General features: G+C 33.0%; 2 protein-coding genes and 1 long non-coding RNA gene across 5 annotated transcripts; 1 reads left to right on the plus strand and 2 right to left on the minus strand.

Moving 5' to 3' along the window:
- Positions 1–1583: 1583 nt before the first annotated feature.
- Positions 1584–8925, minus strand: LOC146944935 (BRCA1-A complex subunit BRE-like protein). 3 transcript variants are annotated; one of them, XM_085743322.1, is made up of 13 exons: positions 8653–8925; positions 8481–8571; positions 8186–8381; positions 7562–7652; positions 7128–7163; positions 6912–7010; positions 6700–6830; positions 6544–6592; positions 6335–6424; positions 6195–6248; positions 3784–3849; positions 2021–2118; positions 1584–1916 (listed from the first exon to the last, which is right to left on the minus strand). In XM_085743322.1, exons 1-13 carry the CDS (start codon positions 8734–8736, stop codon positions 1850–1852), a joined length of 1152 nt encoding a protein of 383 aa, XP_085599448.1. In that variant the 5' UTR covers positions 8737–8925; the 3' UTR covers positions 1584–1849. The 3 variants fall into 3 exon arrangements, with proteins under 3 accessions (XP_085599448.1, XP_085599449.1, XP_085599450.1); XM_085743323.1 differs by lacking the exon at positions 6912–7010; XM_085743324.1 differs by lacking the exons at positions 1584–1916; positions 2021–2118 and adding an exon at positions 3151–3268.
- A 4718-nt stretch (positions 8926–13643) lies between these two features.
- Positions 13644–14210, minus strand: LOC146944936 (uncharacterized). The gene has a single exon (XM_085747999.1). The coding sequence runs from the start codon at positions 14208–14210 to the stop codon at positions 13644–13646; it is 567 nt and encodes a 188-aa protein (XP_085604125.1).
- Positions 14211–15338: 1128 nt separating this feature from the next.
- On the plus strand, positions 15339–18458 carry LOC146944937 (uncharacterized). The gene is made up of 2 exons (XR_015026182.1): positions 15339–15483; positions 15567–18458. It is a non-coding gene; the product is annotated as an uncharacterized LOC146944937 (long non-coding RNA).
- Positions 18459–19002: the final 544 nt, after the last annotated feature.

Consider the following 19002-nt stretch of genomic DNA (forward strand, 5'->3'; position numbering starts at 1 on the left):
CCTTATCCCACTAAGTGGGGTCGGCTACATGGATCAAATGCCGCCATAATGTTCTATCAAAGACCATATTTGGATCCAACTCATTGACCTCTAAATCTTTTCTAATGGTTTCTCTAATAGTTTTCTTAGGTCTTCCTCTACCTCTTTTAACCTGACTCTCCGCCATTTGATCTACTCTTCTTACCACGGCGTCTACGGGCCTTCTCTCTACATGTCCAAACCATCTAAGCCTATTTTCTACCAACTTTTCTACTATAGGTGCTACCCCCACTCTCTCTCTAATGATGTCATTCCTAATCCTATCATGTCTAGTCTTACCACTCATCCAACGCAACATCCTCATCTCCGCTACGCTTACTTTACTCTCGTGTTGGCTCTTAATCGCCCAACACTCCGTACCATACAACATTGCCGGTCTGACTGTTGTCCGATGGAACTTTCCTTTCAGCTTAAGTGGTACTTTCTTATCGCACAAAACACCTGAGGCTCTTCTCCATTTCAACCACCCAGCTTGAATACGATGATGTACATCAGCTTCTATTTCTCCGTCATTTTGTACTACGGACCCAAGATATCTAAACCGTGTAACTTGGGGTATGATATGATCTCCAACTTTCACCTCTAAGGTAGACCCACTTCTCCTTTTACTGAAGTTACATTCCATATATTCCGTCTTGTTTCTACTCAGGCGGAAACCGTACGCTTCTAAGGCTTGCCTCCAAGTCTCTAGCCTCCCGTTTAACTCCTCCCTCGACTCACCAAGCAAGACTACATCATCTGCAAAAAGCATACATCTCGGTGCTAACTCTTGGATGTGTTCCGTCAGTACTTAAATCAAGCAATAAAATTATATATATATATATATATATATATATATATATATATATATATATATATATATTCAATTATAATCACGTAGCTAAAAATCATTGTAAAAAATATATAATTCAATGTGTTAAAAATAGATCGCACTATCAAATCGCTTCTAATCATGATATCATTATTAACAATTGTAACTATTTATAGAATCACATAATTGGTTGTAATTTGTTGACAAAATAACAATGATAGAGTATAAAAATTGAACTCTTAAATATATGGATAGGAGCACTCCAATTGTTTCCATTAGATGGGAATGCCATTTTATAGATATACAGTAGTATGAAAAACCACGTAGCTTATTTTTTTACTTTTTTTTACATAAATTGAACTACTTTTCGTCAAAAATATAATCTAGCAGCACCGAATAAGATTAACTGTAAAAGTGTGAAGATAAAACTAAACTTGTAAGTAACGTTTGTAAAAAAGAAACTAAACTTGCTACCACTCGTGCCAACTTATGAACAATTAAATTAAATTCACTTAACTCCAAATTATATATAAAAAAGACAGTTACGACATTAAAAAATGACAACACTAAACTCCGTTACATCTCTTTAAGACTAAGATTGCTACCCACCACTTCTTTACAATAGAGCAGAACATGTCCCGGACATGTTCGTCGTACCACAATGTTTTAAACTCATTGCAAAGCCACTAGGGAGAACCCTTAGCTGCATAACATTGCCCGGGCGAGACAAAAATTTTAAAACGAATACTAAAAGTTATGTTTTCCATGCTGAATATCTTTTATAATACAACAATTCCTACTTCTATGCACATAGTAAATTTTTCAGTCAAACATACACGATATGATACAAAAAATTCCAAGAAATGCACGAATAAAAGAAAGTTTTATCCTACAATCTGTTTTAACTCCCAAAAAAACAAATGTATTAACGGATAGAGACCACCATGACATTGTTCAAAGACCAAGTTTGCCACGACATTGGGGATTGAGCTGAACATGTTACAGCTGAAGTTGACCCTCGCTGCATTGCCTCTTGAAATTCAAGGCCTCGTCTACCAGAAACTCACTGTAGAAACAATTCATACTAATTAGCCCAACAAATCTGGGACAAGGAAAGAAGAGATTAAGCATAATGGCAAAAGAATCAAGCAACTAATACAAAACACTCACAAAATTCGTTCAGCCATCAGTGATGGTTCCCATCTCGGGCTCCATGGATAATCAGACATAGGACGTGACTTGATAGGTGACATTTGCGCATTAAAATGCTGCAAAATAACATGAAAAGAACCTCACTGGTAAAATTACTGGGAAATAACTTCAACCTCAGTTATCACCGACTAAAACTGAAATATATATATATACATATATACATATATGTATATATACATATATGTATATATGTATATATACATATATACATAGGTATACATATATACATATATACAGGTATACATATATACATACATATATATATATATATATATATATATATATATATATATATATATATGTATATGTATATGTATACTTTATTATGACCGTCCCTCATTGGTTGTCCGCGGATTCCATTATCATGGAGTGTATCCACGGCTTCTTGTACCAATTTTTCTTGACACATTACTAATTCCCCTGGTGTAGATCTACTTGTTGTTAATAGGTCAATAAGAGTATTGTTCCGATAGACAACTCTTCTATAGAGTTCATTAATATCCGAACTCATTAGTTTCCCTCCATCTATTTGAATAATCGGTCTCAAGTGGTTCCAGAGGATCCAGCTACAGGAGAACCAGGAACGAAGAGCTTCTCTTCCCTTTTTCCGCCCGACTCTTTGCTCTTAAGAATGTGGGTTTTAAGATCCGATATCAGCCATCAAACCCTGTCGGAAAGACTTAGACACTCTAGATATTAAGCCATCTGCCTTAGCCTCTATAACTACTCCAACATGTCCACGCCTTCAACACGATAGACAGATTAGGACTAGTATCCACGGTCTACAAGGTCTAGTTTCTACGTGTGTATATATATATATATATATATTGTGTGTGTGTGTGTGTGTGTGTGTGTGTGTGTGTGTATATATATATTGTCAAAAAATGCAGAACCTCCTTATATGATGGGAGGATAGGTAAGATGTTGGAACCCAAAACCTGGGTATATGGTCGGCTACAGAACAGTAAGGTAATAACTAGTATTATACATTGTGATAAACTCAAATATTTAAATTTATTTCCACAATCCTGCTTCAAAGATCATCCTATGCTACAAAACAATTTTTAAGAAAAGAATAAGCACTTAACTTATCGGTTAAAGGAACATTTACATTTCAACGTTTTGAAGTACAATACTTTTGACGAAAGAGAGCTCCATAGTTTCTGATTCTACATCACATGGATACTTTCAAGCTCTAGCTAGAATCTAAACATGGATTGTAATCCAACTAACATATCAGTACACATCAACGATAACCGAGCACATAAATCTGAAGAGTATCAATCTCTTTCTCACTGTCTCCAACAAAAGATTATGTATAGAGAAGCGCTAGCAACACTCTCTTTTCAACACTCACTCAAACACTCCCTCTTTAATTGGATGAAACATATGTGTCCCACCACTTTATGTGGATCCCATTTTCAAAATGTGGGACACATATATGTTTCATCCAATTAAAGAGAGTGTTTAAGTGAGTGTAAAAAACAAAGTGTTGCTAGCACTCCTCTTATATATAATATAAAAAAGTGAACCATACAATACTTATGTACACTAACTATGTGATTGAAAGAATTCAGTCATAGACAATTGGCTTTTGCAATAAATCAGTAAATTCCACTATAAAGAACTTATTTATTTGCCATCTATATTGCCATAGAGTAAATAATGCTCGATCTACAATTTTTAAGAAATATTTGTCAGAAAATGGGAGCAAATAAAACCTGAGAACTTTGAAGCATAATTGCTGGCTGTTGCTTTGGAAACTGAGTTGGAATAACAAAGTGTACCTAAATAAACAGAATTGTCAGAACTTTGGTTAAGTGCATGGGTCTGACAAAATAGAACCTATGAAATAAAGAAAATATCCATGCAGATGCAACATATTGGCATCAGCCTTGGAACATGAACTACTTGGAAGTTGGAAGATTAAATTCAAGTATATAAATATGTCAGTAGTCAGTATCACTTGTATGAAAGACAAACCCAGAAACAATGATTATAGTTATATAATTTGGCATAAATGACACTCACACGAGGTTAAGAGCAATTACACTTAGTTTCACTCATTTTGGCAAATTCTAAAAATAACAATCCCTCCTAATAGGGTGTATCGGAAAGCAAAGAGTAAAGCGTAATTGCAAATTTCAAACAGACATACTACCTCTATACTTCTCCCTCCCTGGTGAATTTTCATGGCTTTACTGAGAATAATTAATGACTTAGCCACATTTAAAAATTGAGGACTTGATGATAGGATTAATGAATTCTGATTAAGCATCCAACCACCAAAATTGAACTAGTTCCTCTCATTTCACAGGTAATCTATGATTGTGATAGCTACAATACTACTATCTATTACATATTGACCATAACAAGACAAATAAAAAATAAAAATGACAACGATATTATTACTTATTACTGTCCAAGCATTCTATTTCTTCTCCCTAACAGATATGTAATTGCTGTTCCAACACTGTGATAGTCCAAAAAATCACCAGATCCGTAGAAAACCCAAAAAATAATTAATCAATTTTGACTTCTTATGCTATAGTCAGAATGTGTGGGTTAAAGGTTGGACCATGCAGAAAATAAGCCTACGATTTGGCTTGTGTACTCTAGGAGAAACAAGAAAATAAATAGTTAGATTTACTTTTCTGAAAGCTATGCAGTGGAACAATTATTTACTAATTATTTTTAATTTAATTGTATAATAGGGCAGTGCTATGTTAGAGTTGTTATTTAGCCACTACTTTGTTGTGTGTGAGATAGTTATTAAGGGGGTTTTGGACGGCACCTAGGAGGCATACGGGATTTCTTTTTGTGTAAGGTTTGAAGTGTTTTGGCTAAAAGGCTGTCAGGGAAGTTAATCTACCAGGTCTGTGTATTGGGTACTTGTTGAATTCAATGAAGTGTTTTTCTTAAACACTATCATCCTACATGACTGCAGCAAAAAACTATTGTATAATAGCAAGAAACTAAGGATAAGTAAATTGATCACATTGGAGACAATGTGGACAGCAGCAGATTGTTAGTGGACTGTAGCAAAAAGCAATAAAAACGAAAATGGAAATACTAACCTTAGAACTAAATCAGAAAGACAGCTAAACCAAAAGAAAGAGGTTTCAACAAGAATTACAGAGAAAGCCTCTCCCTATTCCAGGAAACATATTCCTGCTCCTACTAATCTTATCTTACCGAAATAATTTTCCCTCACCTTCCATATTCTATTAATTAACATTTATCCTTCCCCTAACCAACATGGGTTTACTAACGAACTTACCGTTAGCAACAGAACAAGAACAAACTCAGATGCTCCACTCAGTGACGGATCCAGAAATTTCAACTAATGGAGGGAAGATTACATTGAAAATTATAAACACGTATATACACAATTAAGGACACTTTAACATCCACAAATTTCAATTGCTCTCTGTGTTTTCATATTTAATAATTTAATAATTGTAGGATTTTTTTAATTTACAATACTATAAAAAAATATCTCTATTTACTACTCCCTCAGGTCTCAAATATAAACAAAAATTGGTCAAACAAAGTGGATTATTTGATTCAAATTTTAGACCAAATACATCTTTCTTTGACCAATTTTTGCTTATAGTTGAGACCAGAGGGAGCATGTGACTAGAAAATCATTCAAAAACTCATAAATCATATGATTACACATTAAATTTTTCACAAAATTCATAAGAGAAACTCCTTTTGTGGCCTGAATTTACATTTAGTGCGGGCAAGATATTATTTTAAGAGGGGACAATAATTAAAATATCTATCACCTAACAAATGAAATTCAAGCACAGTGGGGGCATGTGCCCCCATTTAACAAGGAGTGGATCCGTCTCTGCTCTACTCCTCTATTATGCCTAGCATGCACCTTCGTTATCAAGGGCTTGCTAACAGATGTCAACTGTTGAACGAGAGATAACAGATGCATGTGACGTTGAAACTGTGAGTCAGAGGCATGTGACGTTGAAACTGTGTGTTTCAACTAGACAGCATAATCCATGGTCAACTCCATCATCCATGGGAAAAACATTACGACTAACTTCCTAAAGCAAGCTTATGTCACAATAAATGCACAGATGTCATGTACCAAGTAATGAGTGACATATATTACCAGAAATGTAAGAACTCCAGAAGCAGACAGAAAAGTTGCCTTTCTGCAAAAGACCTAGAAACAGATAAATCATTAATTAGCAATTAAAATGAAAACAAAGCAATTGTAGCAATTTGAGAGTAAGTGTCAAGGGCACATACAGGATCAGCTTCAACTGGCCTTCCTAACTCACCGGCCAATGCTTCAATGAATTGCCTTCTAACATCAATTAACGAAACAGCCTCAAGGACCTACGTTTGAAGTATAGTTATATTAATTTCAACAAAAAATAAATAATAATGTTCTTGAAGCACTAGAAAGTGAATATTGAATTAATATATATAACACAGTAAAGATAATTCCACCTAACCTGTTTCTCAAGATATTCTTCTAGATTTGGAAGATATTCTGCCAAGCACCTTTGCATAAAAGAACAACAAAATCAGACATGCTTTAAAAAACTATCTTAACCATGTATATGAATTGATTTGGGACAAATAGAATAATCAAAAATTGAAAAGCTTACATCCCATTCAACCAAGGAGGCAGCTTGACATCATCAATGGAATATAGGGATTTCAACTCAGAAGAAGATACCAACTTCAGGCGAGGAGCTGAAGGTGCAGACATATATTTTCTCCCAACAGGATATACAACCTAGGTTTAACATATCATAAATAATTTGTTTGAAAGAAAATTACAAAATTCAAAAGAATCTTAAAGAGAAAAGAAAACAACTTGCAAGTATATCTTCTGTGATTGTCTCCACGGACAGCCAGACACCATCTTGTTTATGTTCATGTCCAGTAGAGGCACAGCAAATTTAACCTCCTCTGACTACACTAATATGTAACATAGAAGAAGTCAAGAAAATTGTTCAAAGGCTACATTAATTTGCTCACCATCCATGAGTAGATCACAGAAATATTAGCAAAAGAATTTCTGAAGAAATACCTTGTCAGCAAAAGAACACATGTGCATTTCTAGTCCCTGCAGCAAATGTTTTAAATTAAGTTAAAATCAGACATGCTTTTTAAACACTTTCATTTCTTCAATGAAATTTGCCACTAGTTTTGTGAAATATTACATACGTTTTGTTATTTTCTTCGAAACCCGAGTATGTTTTATGCAAGAGTAATAATTACTATATTTAATACAACGATCCACAGTAGGCACATGTCAAACTCTTAGTAATTACTATATTTAATACAACGATCCACAGTAGGCACATGTCAAACTCTTAGTAATTAGTTTCATGCTCAAACGCTTTATCATTACTTCAATGAAATTTGATAATGATTAAGTGATTTTTCCCAAGTAAACTCGGCAAGTTGAGAAGTATATTAATGAACTGATTGTTGAAAATAAAGTTTAAAAAAAGAAATTACCTCCCTAGAAACAATAGTACTGACTTCGAATTTCAACCGATCATCGTCAACTTCTCCAACACGCTTCGCTTGATACAACACATACTGATCCCTATCAAAACAACAAAACAAAATCACCATTACCATATATGTACTCATTAACTGAAACAACAAAACGCCTATTTAGATTGGTTAATTTGAGCTTATGGAAACAGTTTATGACAAGTCCATAATCTGTTATCAGGTTACTTCATAAACTCTCCAAGATAGTTAACAAAAAACAATTTATAGCTTACATATATGAAATCAGTTTAACTTCAATCCTTGTTTGTATAAATAGCTTAATATAAAACGCTTACATAGAAGATATTTCTAGCAAAAGATATAAATGAAGTCAAAATGTTTTCATGTAAGCTATCCCGAAGAGCGTGTGAATATCAGCGGGAAAAAGAATTACTGACTCGTCATAAACTATTTCTATAAACGATCTCAAACACAATCTCACAAGTGTTTATATAATTAGATTAGCCCAACTAAGTCAATCCAAAAATAGATCCTTATGTGGTAATTGCTTCTGCTATAAGCACTTAATTAAGTTGTTTATCTAACCAGTACGAAAAAAACACAAAAAAAAGGTGAAATTACCTTAAGAATTGAATAAAATTCAAGAGACACTTCGGGTCTTTGTAATTCCATTCAGATAACAAAGAGTTATTATTATTATTATTGTTAGGTTCAACAGAAGGTGGCGACATATGAAAGGGATGAAAATGTTCGTCTTCGGGTCCAAAAATAACATCAGGTGCAACATTAGGAGATTCCGAGTCGAATATAATATCCCCTAAAACAAGCAAAATTACAAAACCCTAAGTTCATACTATGATCATAATGATGAATTAAATTAATTAATTGGAAATAAATAGAGTATGATTATGCATACATTTGATGAAGTCTAAGCAATAAGGAATGAGGAGTGTGAATCGATCGATTAATCCGGAATTGTATTTATCGCTAGACCACATTTGGTCAATCTGCGTAAAAAGAAAAAACACTATTAGGTGAAAGAGTGATTGAGAAATGAAAATGAAAGAGAGTGGTTGGTGGGTGATTGCCTTGAGGGTGAGACGGGAGTGAGAAAGGAGGTGACTCAGTTGTGCGCCGATGAATGGTGGCACGTTTTCGGTTCCTGCACCCATCGTCGAATCTGATTCTGTGTCTCTTCTGTTTTTCTCCTCTCTTCTTTCACTTCTCTTCTCACAAATCAAGCCAGTGTTGTTAAACGCTCTCCCAGCTGCACCAAAAAAAAAAAAAAAAAATACTCCCCAGGGCTATCTTTTTGGAAAAACCAACAAGCTTATAGCAGGGAGCTTGTAAGCTCGTCTCACAGACAAAAAATTGTTTGATTACGGTCTTTTTACCACGAGCTTTTAGACGCTATTTTAAGTAGCGTTTGAGTTTATAGTTTATCATCTTTTATTCCATTTTTATCTTTATTATTGTAACTAAATTCCATTATTTACCTATCGTTTATTATATTATAAAGTAAAATATATATGTTTTAAATAGGCATATATGAATCACTACCAAAAAAAAATAGGCATATATGAATGATCTTTTTTATGAATGAAAGTTTTTTTTCTCAATAGAAAAGGATCTTTTTCTATGATTACGTTTTTTTTTACAATTGTTACACTATTTTTTTTTTTGAAGGAATTGTTACACTATTTTGTGACTATTTCAATATTTGATATCACTTTTTTTTATAATACTTTTCATCTCACTTTTATCTGCTATATTTACGCATGGATGTAAAGTGAAATGAAACATTGTTTTTGTGGTACATTTTAAAATTGTAAAATAAGAATGAGAACAATGATTTTCTAAAAAAAAAAAAGAAAAGAACTTTACGTTACACTTTGCAATTTTTTTTCGGTACAAACTATATTTTATTTATAGTTACGTTTAAAAATTTTTACACTATATGAGTTTTTTTTAAACAAATGAAAATAAATATAAATTAATATTTAGGGATTAAAAATTAATTTAATAATATTAAATTGATAAATTTAAATTATTAAATTTTAAATACTTAAACATTAACTGATATAAACTTTATTATGAATTAAAAATGTCTTTTTACACTTATCAGTTAGTTGAATCGTTAATTTTACCAAACACTTCAAATAGCTTATCAGCTATCAGTTATAAGCTATCAGCTATAATCTATCAGTCATCAACTATAAGTTATCATCTTGTTTATCAGTCGTCCGTTATTTTTACCAAATAGAACCTTAATGAATAACATACCTTTTTATTCAAAGATAAATGAAATTTGTACAAACAACTAATATGTGTGACAAACAATTTTCTTTCTCATGTTGAGGAGAGGTTTGGAGGGGAATGGAGAGGAGATGTTTGAAAAGAAAAAAAAGGAATGCACATGTTGAAAAAATATATGACATTGAGAGTGAGAAGATTTTGGAGATTCGTTTTTCTTCCTAGTATAAAACCTTTTTTTTGGGGCAACTCAAAAATATATTAATCATAAACATTAACTTATCATTCTCTAAAAATTACTCTTTAAAAAATATGTAAACGATTTTACAATTTTTCCCTATATTTTAACCCCTTTAAAGCCTTTCTCTCACATTCCTTCCAAACTCTCAAATAAATCCTAAAAAAATTAGACAAAAATTATTCACGTGATTTTGTAAATAAAAAAAAAAAATCATGCGATCTTTATCTTTTTTTATTGTAATAAAATTGTCTTTTGTCGTTTTTATAACCTATTACTCCCTCCGTCCCGGAATAACTGACCCATTTTCTAAAAAAAAGTGTCCCAAAATAACTGACCCATTTCAATTTTCAATACAACTTTCATCATTCCCAATACAATATAACACTAAATAATACTACTTTTATCATTCCCAATACAATATATTCCACTTTCCTCTTTATTTATACATTTTTCTTAATCTGTGTGAAAAACCAAAGTAGGTCAATTATACTGGGACGGGTGTAGTAGTTTCTAAATTACGAAATGTGTATGCTGTTTTTATTTTCGTCAAACTCTCTTAAAATTGTATGCGTGGTCGTTTTTATTCTAAGATGACAATTTCAAGTTAGCAAATTAGGCAAAAAAAAAAAAAATAGTAAAGCAAATTGGCAATTACAGTGATTCAACAACCATCATTGTCAGTGTGAAATATTTATATTTGGTAAAAAGTATTTTATAATACTGTAAATATATTGGCATGTCAAAACCAAAGTAATTTATAATTTGGTTAGATATAATTTGTTCTCTTAAACTTAGCTTAGTTGATAAGGACAATGCATAATATATGTAAAATCCATGGTTCGAACCTGAACACCTCTAAAAAGGATATAATTTAGTGATTATCTTGCAGAGTTTGACTATATAAGAAAATATACTCTCTGTCTCACAATAATTGTCACTTTACCATTTTTTTCTTTTTTCTCAAAATAATTCTCACTTTAGAATACCAATGCAGCATTTATTATTTTTTTCCATTATTATACCCTTATTTATTGAATTTCATCCAACTTAACTACTCCACTAACTACAATTAATAAGAGTGTTTTAGTAAATGATACTCCCTCCGGTCTCATTTATAAGCAAATTTCTACTTTTTAGATTCATTCAATAAATGATGTATGTAGTCTACAATATAGACCACATACATCATTTATTGAATGAATCTAAAATGTCAAAATTTGCTTATAATAGTGACCATAGGGGGTACTAATTTTACCATCAAAATCAACACAATTAATCATTTCCTTAATACCCGTGCATAAACCTTAAACGACTACTCCCTCCGTCCCTTAATAAATGACCTAGTTGACCATATTACGCATATCAATGCATAACTTTGAGCTTAAATATCTTAAATAATATATTAGAAAAAAATATGAAAATTTGATCTTTTGTAAATACTCATCGAGACGAATCTAACAACATCTTATATGATATTATTTATCTTTATACATTAGTAGAAAAATATGATCAAAGTAAGTTAGGTCAAAATTGCAAATTTTCAACTAAGTCATTTATTAAGGGACGGAGGGAGTATATTTTAAGAAAGGAATTACAAAGTATAAAGGAAACTAAAAGTACTCCCTCCGTTTCAAAATGAGTGTCGTTTTAGGTGTTTACACACATATTAAGAAATGCAATGATTAAAAGAAAGAGAATAATTATTTTACCAAATTATCCTTATTAACTATTGGTTAGTCTTAAAAGTAATACTTTGGAAGTAGTGTGCAGAGTATTAATTGAAGGGTATAATTGTAAAAAAAAAGTTATTATTGCATTGGAAACTGAAAGTGACATTCATTTTGAAACAATTTTTTTTGGCTAAAGCGACACTCATTTTAAAACGGAGGGAGTAATAGTTTTACATTGGAAATTACAACTTTTTGACTTTTAGAAAGTTAAATTCAACATTTTACACCACTTTCCAACAAATTATTTTTATTTATGTTCTCTTAATCAATACCTCAAGGACACTCTTTAACATTTTCCTTAAAATAATTCAGACTATTGTTTTTGGGAAAGATAAAAGACAAAATATAAGCGGTAAAAGATTTAATCTAGTGTTAAGTGGTGAGCAGTTCAATTATAGACTGTAATGTATGGAGAATTTTTTTATTGACAGTGACGAATCTACTTGGTATGTCCATTGGGGAATTTATTATCTGCTAAAAAAGGTAAAAATTAAACCTCATGTCTATACCGCAGTAAAAGAAAAAGACAAAATATAATATTTAAAATTATAAATGTATTTAATATGTTCTTTTAGGGATGTATTTAATGTTTTTTTTTTGAAGAAACTAAACGAAATATATTAAAGAAATAAGCAGTCCGTCAAGCACAAGGCGTGCCTAAAGGATTTGAATAGTGTTGTTACAATACAGAAAGGCTATAAAAGCCTAAAAAAAATCAGACATTACAAAACAGTCTGTAAACAAACTAAAGGGTTTTTCCTCCAAAAGGGATAGTCAAAATCGAACATGATGTAATTCGCTTTCAACTACCAATATTTTTGGATTTTAACCCTTTCAAGAAGAGCTTCTAAATGATCAAAGTGATTCTGAAAAATTCTCCTGTTTCGGTCTTTCCAAATGACAAATAGAACCGAAATCCAAATAATAGTAAAACTTGTCCTAGACTTCTTTGAGAGACCTCCGAGAGCACAAAATTGGTTAGCATGAGAATATAAATTATCATGTAAAGTCGTAACAATACCAAGCCAATGTGAGATCAAAAGCCAAAGCCGTCCATAATGATCACAATGAAAAAACAAATGGTCCATATCCTCTTCCTTACCACACAAGGTTGCACATGCCACAAGGGTCAGATCAAGAACATTTCTTCTGCGCAAATTGTCCTTTGTAGCAAGTCTATTCAGAAAGAGACGTCATACAAATATGTTAACCTTTAACGAAACCGCTTTTAGCCACAAAAATTGAATAAAATCTTCAGAGATGTTAGTGTCCACCGCCGTTAGATAAGAATAGGCTGATTGCACAGAATAGATGTGAGTCGAATGGAGTTTCCACAACCACCTATCAGCGACATCTACCTGCAAAACAAAGTTAGTCAGTCGCCCCACACAATCCCCCACCAAACCCTCCTCCCAAGCGAATAATCTCCGCCTCCACCGCCACGCATTCCCATCAGCCCCCCAACCTAACAAAAACATCTCCCTCATCGTGGTCATTTTGTACTCTGACAACTCAAATAGCCTAGAAAAAGACACAGCTAATTGAATGTCATCCAACCACGGATCCTCCCAAAACAAAGTGGTACTCCCATCTCCTACCTCCCAAACAATATTATCCAACAACCACCTAGCATCCGCCAATCCCACGCCAGATCGAATTTGATTTATGTGACGCCACCAAATCGATCCCACCCCCTCACTAAACCGCACCCTCCCTCCAAACTCACCATACTTTGCTCGGAGCACCACATTCCACAAACTCCCCCTCTCCTCCAACACCCTCCACACCCATTTCCCCAATAAAGAAAAATTAAACTCCCGCAACCTTTTCACCCCCAAACCTCTGTTCTCCCTTTTCAAACAAATGGTGTCCCATTTGATCCAAGACAATTTCCTAAAATCCTCACCACTCCCCAGAAAAAATTAATAAATAAAGAGTCAAGGGTAGAAATAATACCTGAGGAAGCTTTGAAGAAAGAAAGGAAATAAACCGGAATGGACGACAGAACGGACTTAAGCAAAACCAACCGACCACCCATAGATAAGTTTTTACATTTCCATCCAGATAACCGTCTACGAATCCTCTCAACCAGGGGCTGCCAAAAATTGAGCTTCCGCGGGTCACCACCAATGGGCAATCCTAAATAGAGAAACGGAACCTTACCATGTTTACAATGCATTACCACGGCTGCCTCATGAAGCCAGGAGTCATTAACGTTCACCCCAATTAACATACTCTTATGGAAATTAACTTTCAAACCAGATACGACCTCAAATAATAACAGAACCGCCTTCATGGCCCGAACATTAGCCCAAGACTTGACACCTAAAAGAAGTGTGTCATCTGTAAACTGAAGATGGGACACCAATACATTTTCCTGCGCCCCAACCCCATATGGAGTAAACAGCCCATTCAATACCATCGCTGACATCATTACATTAAGACCTTCCGCTGCTAAAAGGAACAAAAATGTATTTAATGTTGTTATATATCATCAAATAAACTTTTTCAAAAGAACCAACAATATATTTATATTTGTTCAATTGATAAGAGATTTGGAACTATGTGGTTAGATATTAGATTGAGTTGTGTTAACAAGTGTCATCGGGACACTCTTTAAGTTATCTAAAATAAGCAATTATTCTTTTAAAAAGTCAAACATTTCACTATCCAAGACACTGATTACATGCATTTTCATAATATATTTACTCCCTCCGTCCCAATTTATTTGACCCCTTGGCTCATTTCACACAGATTAAGAAAAATGTATAAATAAAGGGGAAAGTGGAATATATTGTATTGGGAATGATAAAAGTTGTATTATTTAGTGTTATATTGTATTGGGAATGATGAAAGTTGTATTGAAAATTAAAATGGATCAGTTATTTTGGGACACTTTTTTTTAGAAAATGGGTCAGTTATTCCGGGACGGAGGGAGTACTAATTATGGTCCTTAAAGAGTGTTCGGGGCACTCGTTAACATTTTTCTATTAGATTTATGACTCATGTGTATGGAAAAGTCTGGCTTGGAGGGGCGAATTCACCTTGTATGCCCCACAAGTTTTTTAAGGTAGATAAAATAAAAATATCATGGTAGCCAAAGAATTTAAATACCCAATAATGTTAAAATATGTATTTGATTGATTTATTTATTTTTAGGTTTCAATCACGAGTCACAAAGCTCGTTCAAAAATTAATTTATCGAGATAAATTGTCATAATATTCTACCCACGAGTTGACTAAAATTTTTTCATAAAAGAATAGGTAGATTAGCTACAAATTGACTAAAAAGCAAGGATCACAATATAATAATGAAAAACTTTTGAAGGACTAAGTGTCTAATAAAAAATTTATGAAAACTTAAAACAAAAAGTTTATATATTTTTTTAATAAAAAAGTTTGTACATCTATAAAGATCAAAATATATCAACATTAATTTTATCATATCTCTAAAAAAAATTAATTTTATTATATGAGTACCCAATGTTAATTGTCTTTTTTCTAGGGGAATTACGCATCTTTTATTAGTTCTCTTAAAAAAAAAAAAAAAAAAACTCACATATTTATTGCCAGAAAAGAATAAAAACCTGTTGCTGGTTGCTAGTATAAGTAGGACGATTCTATTTCTAACCGTCATTACTCATCACACTACACTCTCATTCATCTCATTCATCAACAAGAAACAAGAAACGAGGGTAAGGGAATTTATCAGATTCCGATTTCATTCCGCACGCGATTCACCATTGCTAATCGAAGTTTCGTTTTACTGTTCTCGCAGCTACTCCGTCTAGTATCGCATTCTGATTCGAAGATTCCGCATCAATCGGAATCCGTTTCTTCATCCTAATCGCAGTGCTACATTGATCCAGGTATTGATTTTTTCCATGATTTAATTCATAATTTGGTTATATGATATGATATAGTGTGTGATTTCGTATTTGTTGAACATGATTTATGAATCATTTCTTGTTTTGAATTCTGTAATGTTAGGTTTTGTTAGATTTTTGTGCTATTACTCAGTTTTGGTGTTATTTCTCAGTTTTTTTCAGACTTGAGTATTTTATGTTTGGCCGGTTTGTACGTGACTTGAACCGATCCTAAGATATAAGCGCTTATGTATAAGCTGTTTTTATAGCCTTCATGCATGGTGCTACTATTACCTTGGCAACACTTAATCAGTTAACTTATGTAGTAGCATTATGGAGAAAGTTGGTTAAGTTAACTTTTAATAGATAAGACCTAGTTGACTCCGACACACGTACCAATGCATATGTTTTATCTTTGATATCTTCAATTTTCTACTAAAAAAATTATGAAAATTTAATATTTTAAAAATATTCATCGAGACGAATCCAACAACATCGTACATGATATTATTTATCTTTGTGAATTAGTAGAAAAATATGGTCAAAGTATGTCAAGTCAATAATGTATATTGTCAACTAGGTCATCTATTGAGGGACGGAGGGAGTAATAGATAAGACATCGTTTCAAAAAAGACGAAAAGTCAAAGTATAAACAAAGTCAAGTCACCTCTTAAAATATTTAATACACAATTTTATTAATATGATGTTGAGTTAGGGAAGCAAATGAAGAATACATGTAAAACTTCTTTATACATTTTTGAACTGCTTAATGAGGCAGTATAACCCCTCCCTTTTTCTGTTTATTTGCTTTCAACCCATTTATGAAATGTTGGTAAAAATGTAATGCTTCCTAATTCCTATGGTTTATATTCTGGAGCTGTATGTCCAGAACCATGCACAAATATTAATAATTAGTATCAAGACCAAGCAAATATTATGTAAGTTATATAACTAAATATTACATTTTTTATAAATTGTTGGCATATCCTTGTGTAAACCTGCAATCAGATAAGTAGTCTAATAGGTAATCTGCTCAAAGATTCAACTTGTGCAAACCAAGGCTATAGAATGTCATTAGCCTTTATACTATTCTTGTATCATCACTTGCTTGGTTAGTAACTTGCTATTTCGTCTTCCATCTTTTAAGTGTGTGTCCCCTGATTTATTGTTACTGGTCATCATTGATTTTCATATTGAATCAAGTTTTCTATAATTTGCTTGAATTCTATTTTAATTTGCAGATCTATACTTCTAATTTGCTTCATGTTTTGCCTTTTTTATCGGTTCAGGTTAACAAAATTTTCTGTATTAATGTATTTTGGATTTAGTTGTTGATTGTTGATCTGAGAAGCATACAAGAGAGGTACATCAGAGGCAATAGTAAAAAAGTTTAGTTATAATAATATGTTTCTATTCTTAAATTTGGATTGTTTGTTTTAGCATCGAGACATTCAGTTGCCTATGTAATGTATGTAATCTAACTTAAACTTTTAATTTTAAGATTTTAGTTATTAAAGTTCAGGTTGTGAAAGCTTGATTCTAGGGTCAGTGGAAGTGGGGGGAATCAGTGTACACAGTTAAGGAAGCTTATTTTTATTTGAGTGAATGTAAGACAAGGAAGTGTTTTGGGTTAAAGATGTGTGGAACCTGCTGATACCGTTGAGATTGTCGGTGCTGGTCTGGAGGCTATTCCTTAATAGATTAGCCACTAAAGATAATCTAAGCTTTAGAGGTGTGAGGTTGAATTCATTGTTGTATTATGTTGGTGACTGCGGTAGGCTCGAGACTGTGAACCGCGTCTTTTTTAATTGTGCTATTTTGTCGATGATTTGGAGCGAGTCGTTGAAGTAGCTCGGTGTTTCAGGTGTTTTTGTTGAAGGGGGATTTGAGCATCTAAATTTGTTCAAAGGTTTGGTTGCTGGAGGTAAAAACGTTCTTGAGAGGCTGGGTGTAATCTAGGTCTCAATTATCTCTTCCATCTTGAATGCTAGGAACGCAATGGTCTTTAAACAGACTGGTATTAATTGGGAAAAGGTTGCGGGTGAATATAAAGTTCTATCTTGGAGAATTATTCGATTAAGATCTACAGGTTTTAACTTTCCCCTTTGCTAGTGGCGTGCTAATTCTTTGGACTGTCTAGGGTGCATAGGTTTATGAAGGAGATGTTCATGTGTGTATTCGATCGTGTAGTTTTGTTTTTGGTGCTGCACTCTTCTCTTCTGTGGAACATCCATGTTGGTTCTGTTTTGGAGTCTATATGATTGTAGCATGGACTTTCTGTTGTAGGAGTCTAAGATTGAACAAATTAGGTGGTCAAATCAGTTATCAAAGGAACTGTGTTTCATATTTGTGTCGTCGGATCTAGTCCTTGTGTCGCTTTCATGAGCTGCTAGAAGGCTTTTGGTTGTAATTCCTGAGCTGGTTTAATGGAATACGGGATTTGAAATGTGGATACGGAATTTGTCAAATACGCTTTGGTTTTGATAGGAAGTATTACTATGGGAGCATGAAGCCTCTTTATATTCGGTGATTGTAGCTTGTTTATTTTGATGTATTTTATTAGGTCCTGTAAAGGTTTAGGCCTTTAGTATTGGTGTAATTAACATTCTAATCCTAGTACAACTTGTGCAAGGATTAGTGTTTTTAAATTTTTTATGCTTTTTAAAACAAAACAAAGTTTGGGTTGTTTGTTTTAAGCTTTAAAGCTTGGTTCGCTATTCCTGTACTGCATTTATTTGGAATTAGGTTATTCTTGTTCTATACTTAGCCAATTGGAAAGAGACGATGGCCACCGAGCAATTAATTCTCTCTCTCTCCCCCATTATATTTACTTTATTTAAATTATTTATTTTAAATGTTTATGAGGTGAGTGATATATGAAAACAACCTCTATTCTGTAATCATTGTAAAATGATTGGTCACCCTATTCAGCAATGTAAGAAACTTCAAGTTCAAGGAGGCACAGAAGTTGTATCCGAAGTGCAGAAGGGCTATCACAAGTCCCATTTTCTTAAGAATAATGCTAGGCACATTACTTTGTCTGATAAGGTTCTTGGAATTACAAATTCTATTCAAGTGAACAACCTCCAGAGAATGTGGACATGACTTCCATCCATGAGCAGGAACATCATAATCTTATTTCTCCTAATTATTCATATTCTTCTCTAACATAACTACTAAACCACCTTGCTTATTTAACTACCCTTCTTAGCACTGTCTTAATAAGGACAAACATAAGATAAATATTTATTTGGTTACACTTCTAAATAAAAATGTTCAAGCACACACGAAAACATTTAACACCATCATATTCTCTTCTCTTCTATTACTTTTTTTATTTATGTGTGC

This window comes from Medicago sativa, chromosome 2 (assembly GCF_051527215.1).
Source record: "Medicago sativa cultivar Bolivia chromosome 2, Bolivia_mono, whole genome shotgun sequence".
NCBI lineage: Eukaryota > Viridiplantae > Streptophyta > Magnoliopsida > Fabales > Fabaceae > Medicago > Medicago sativa.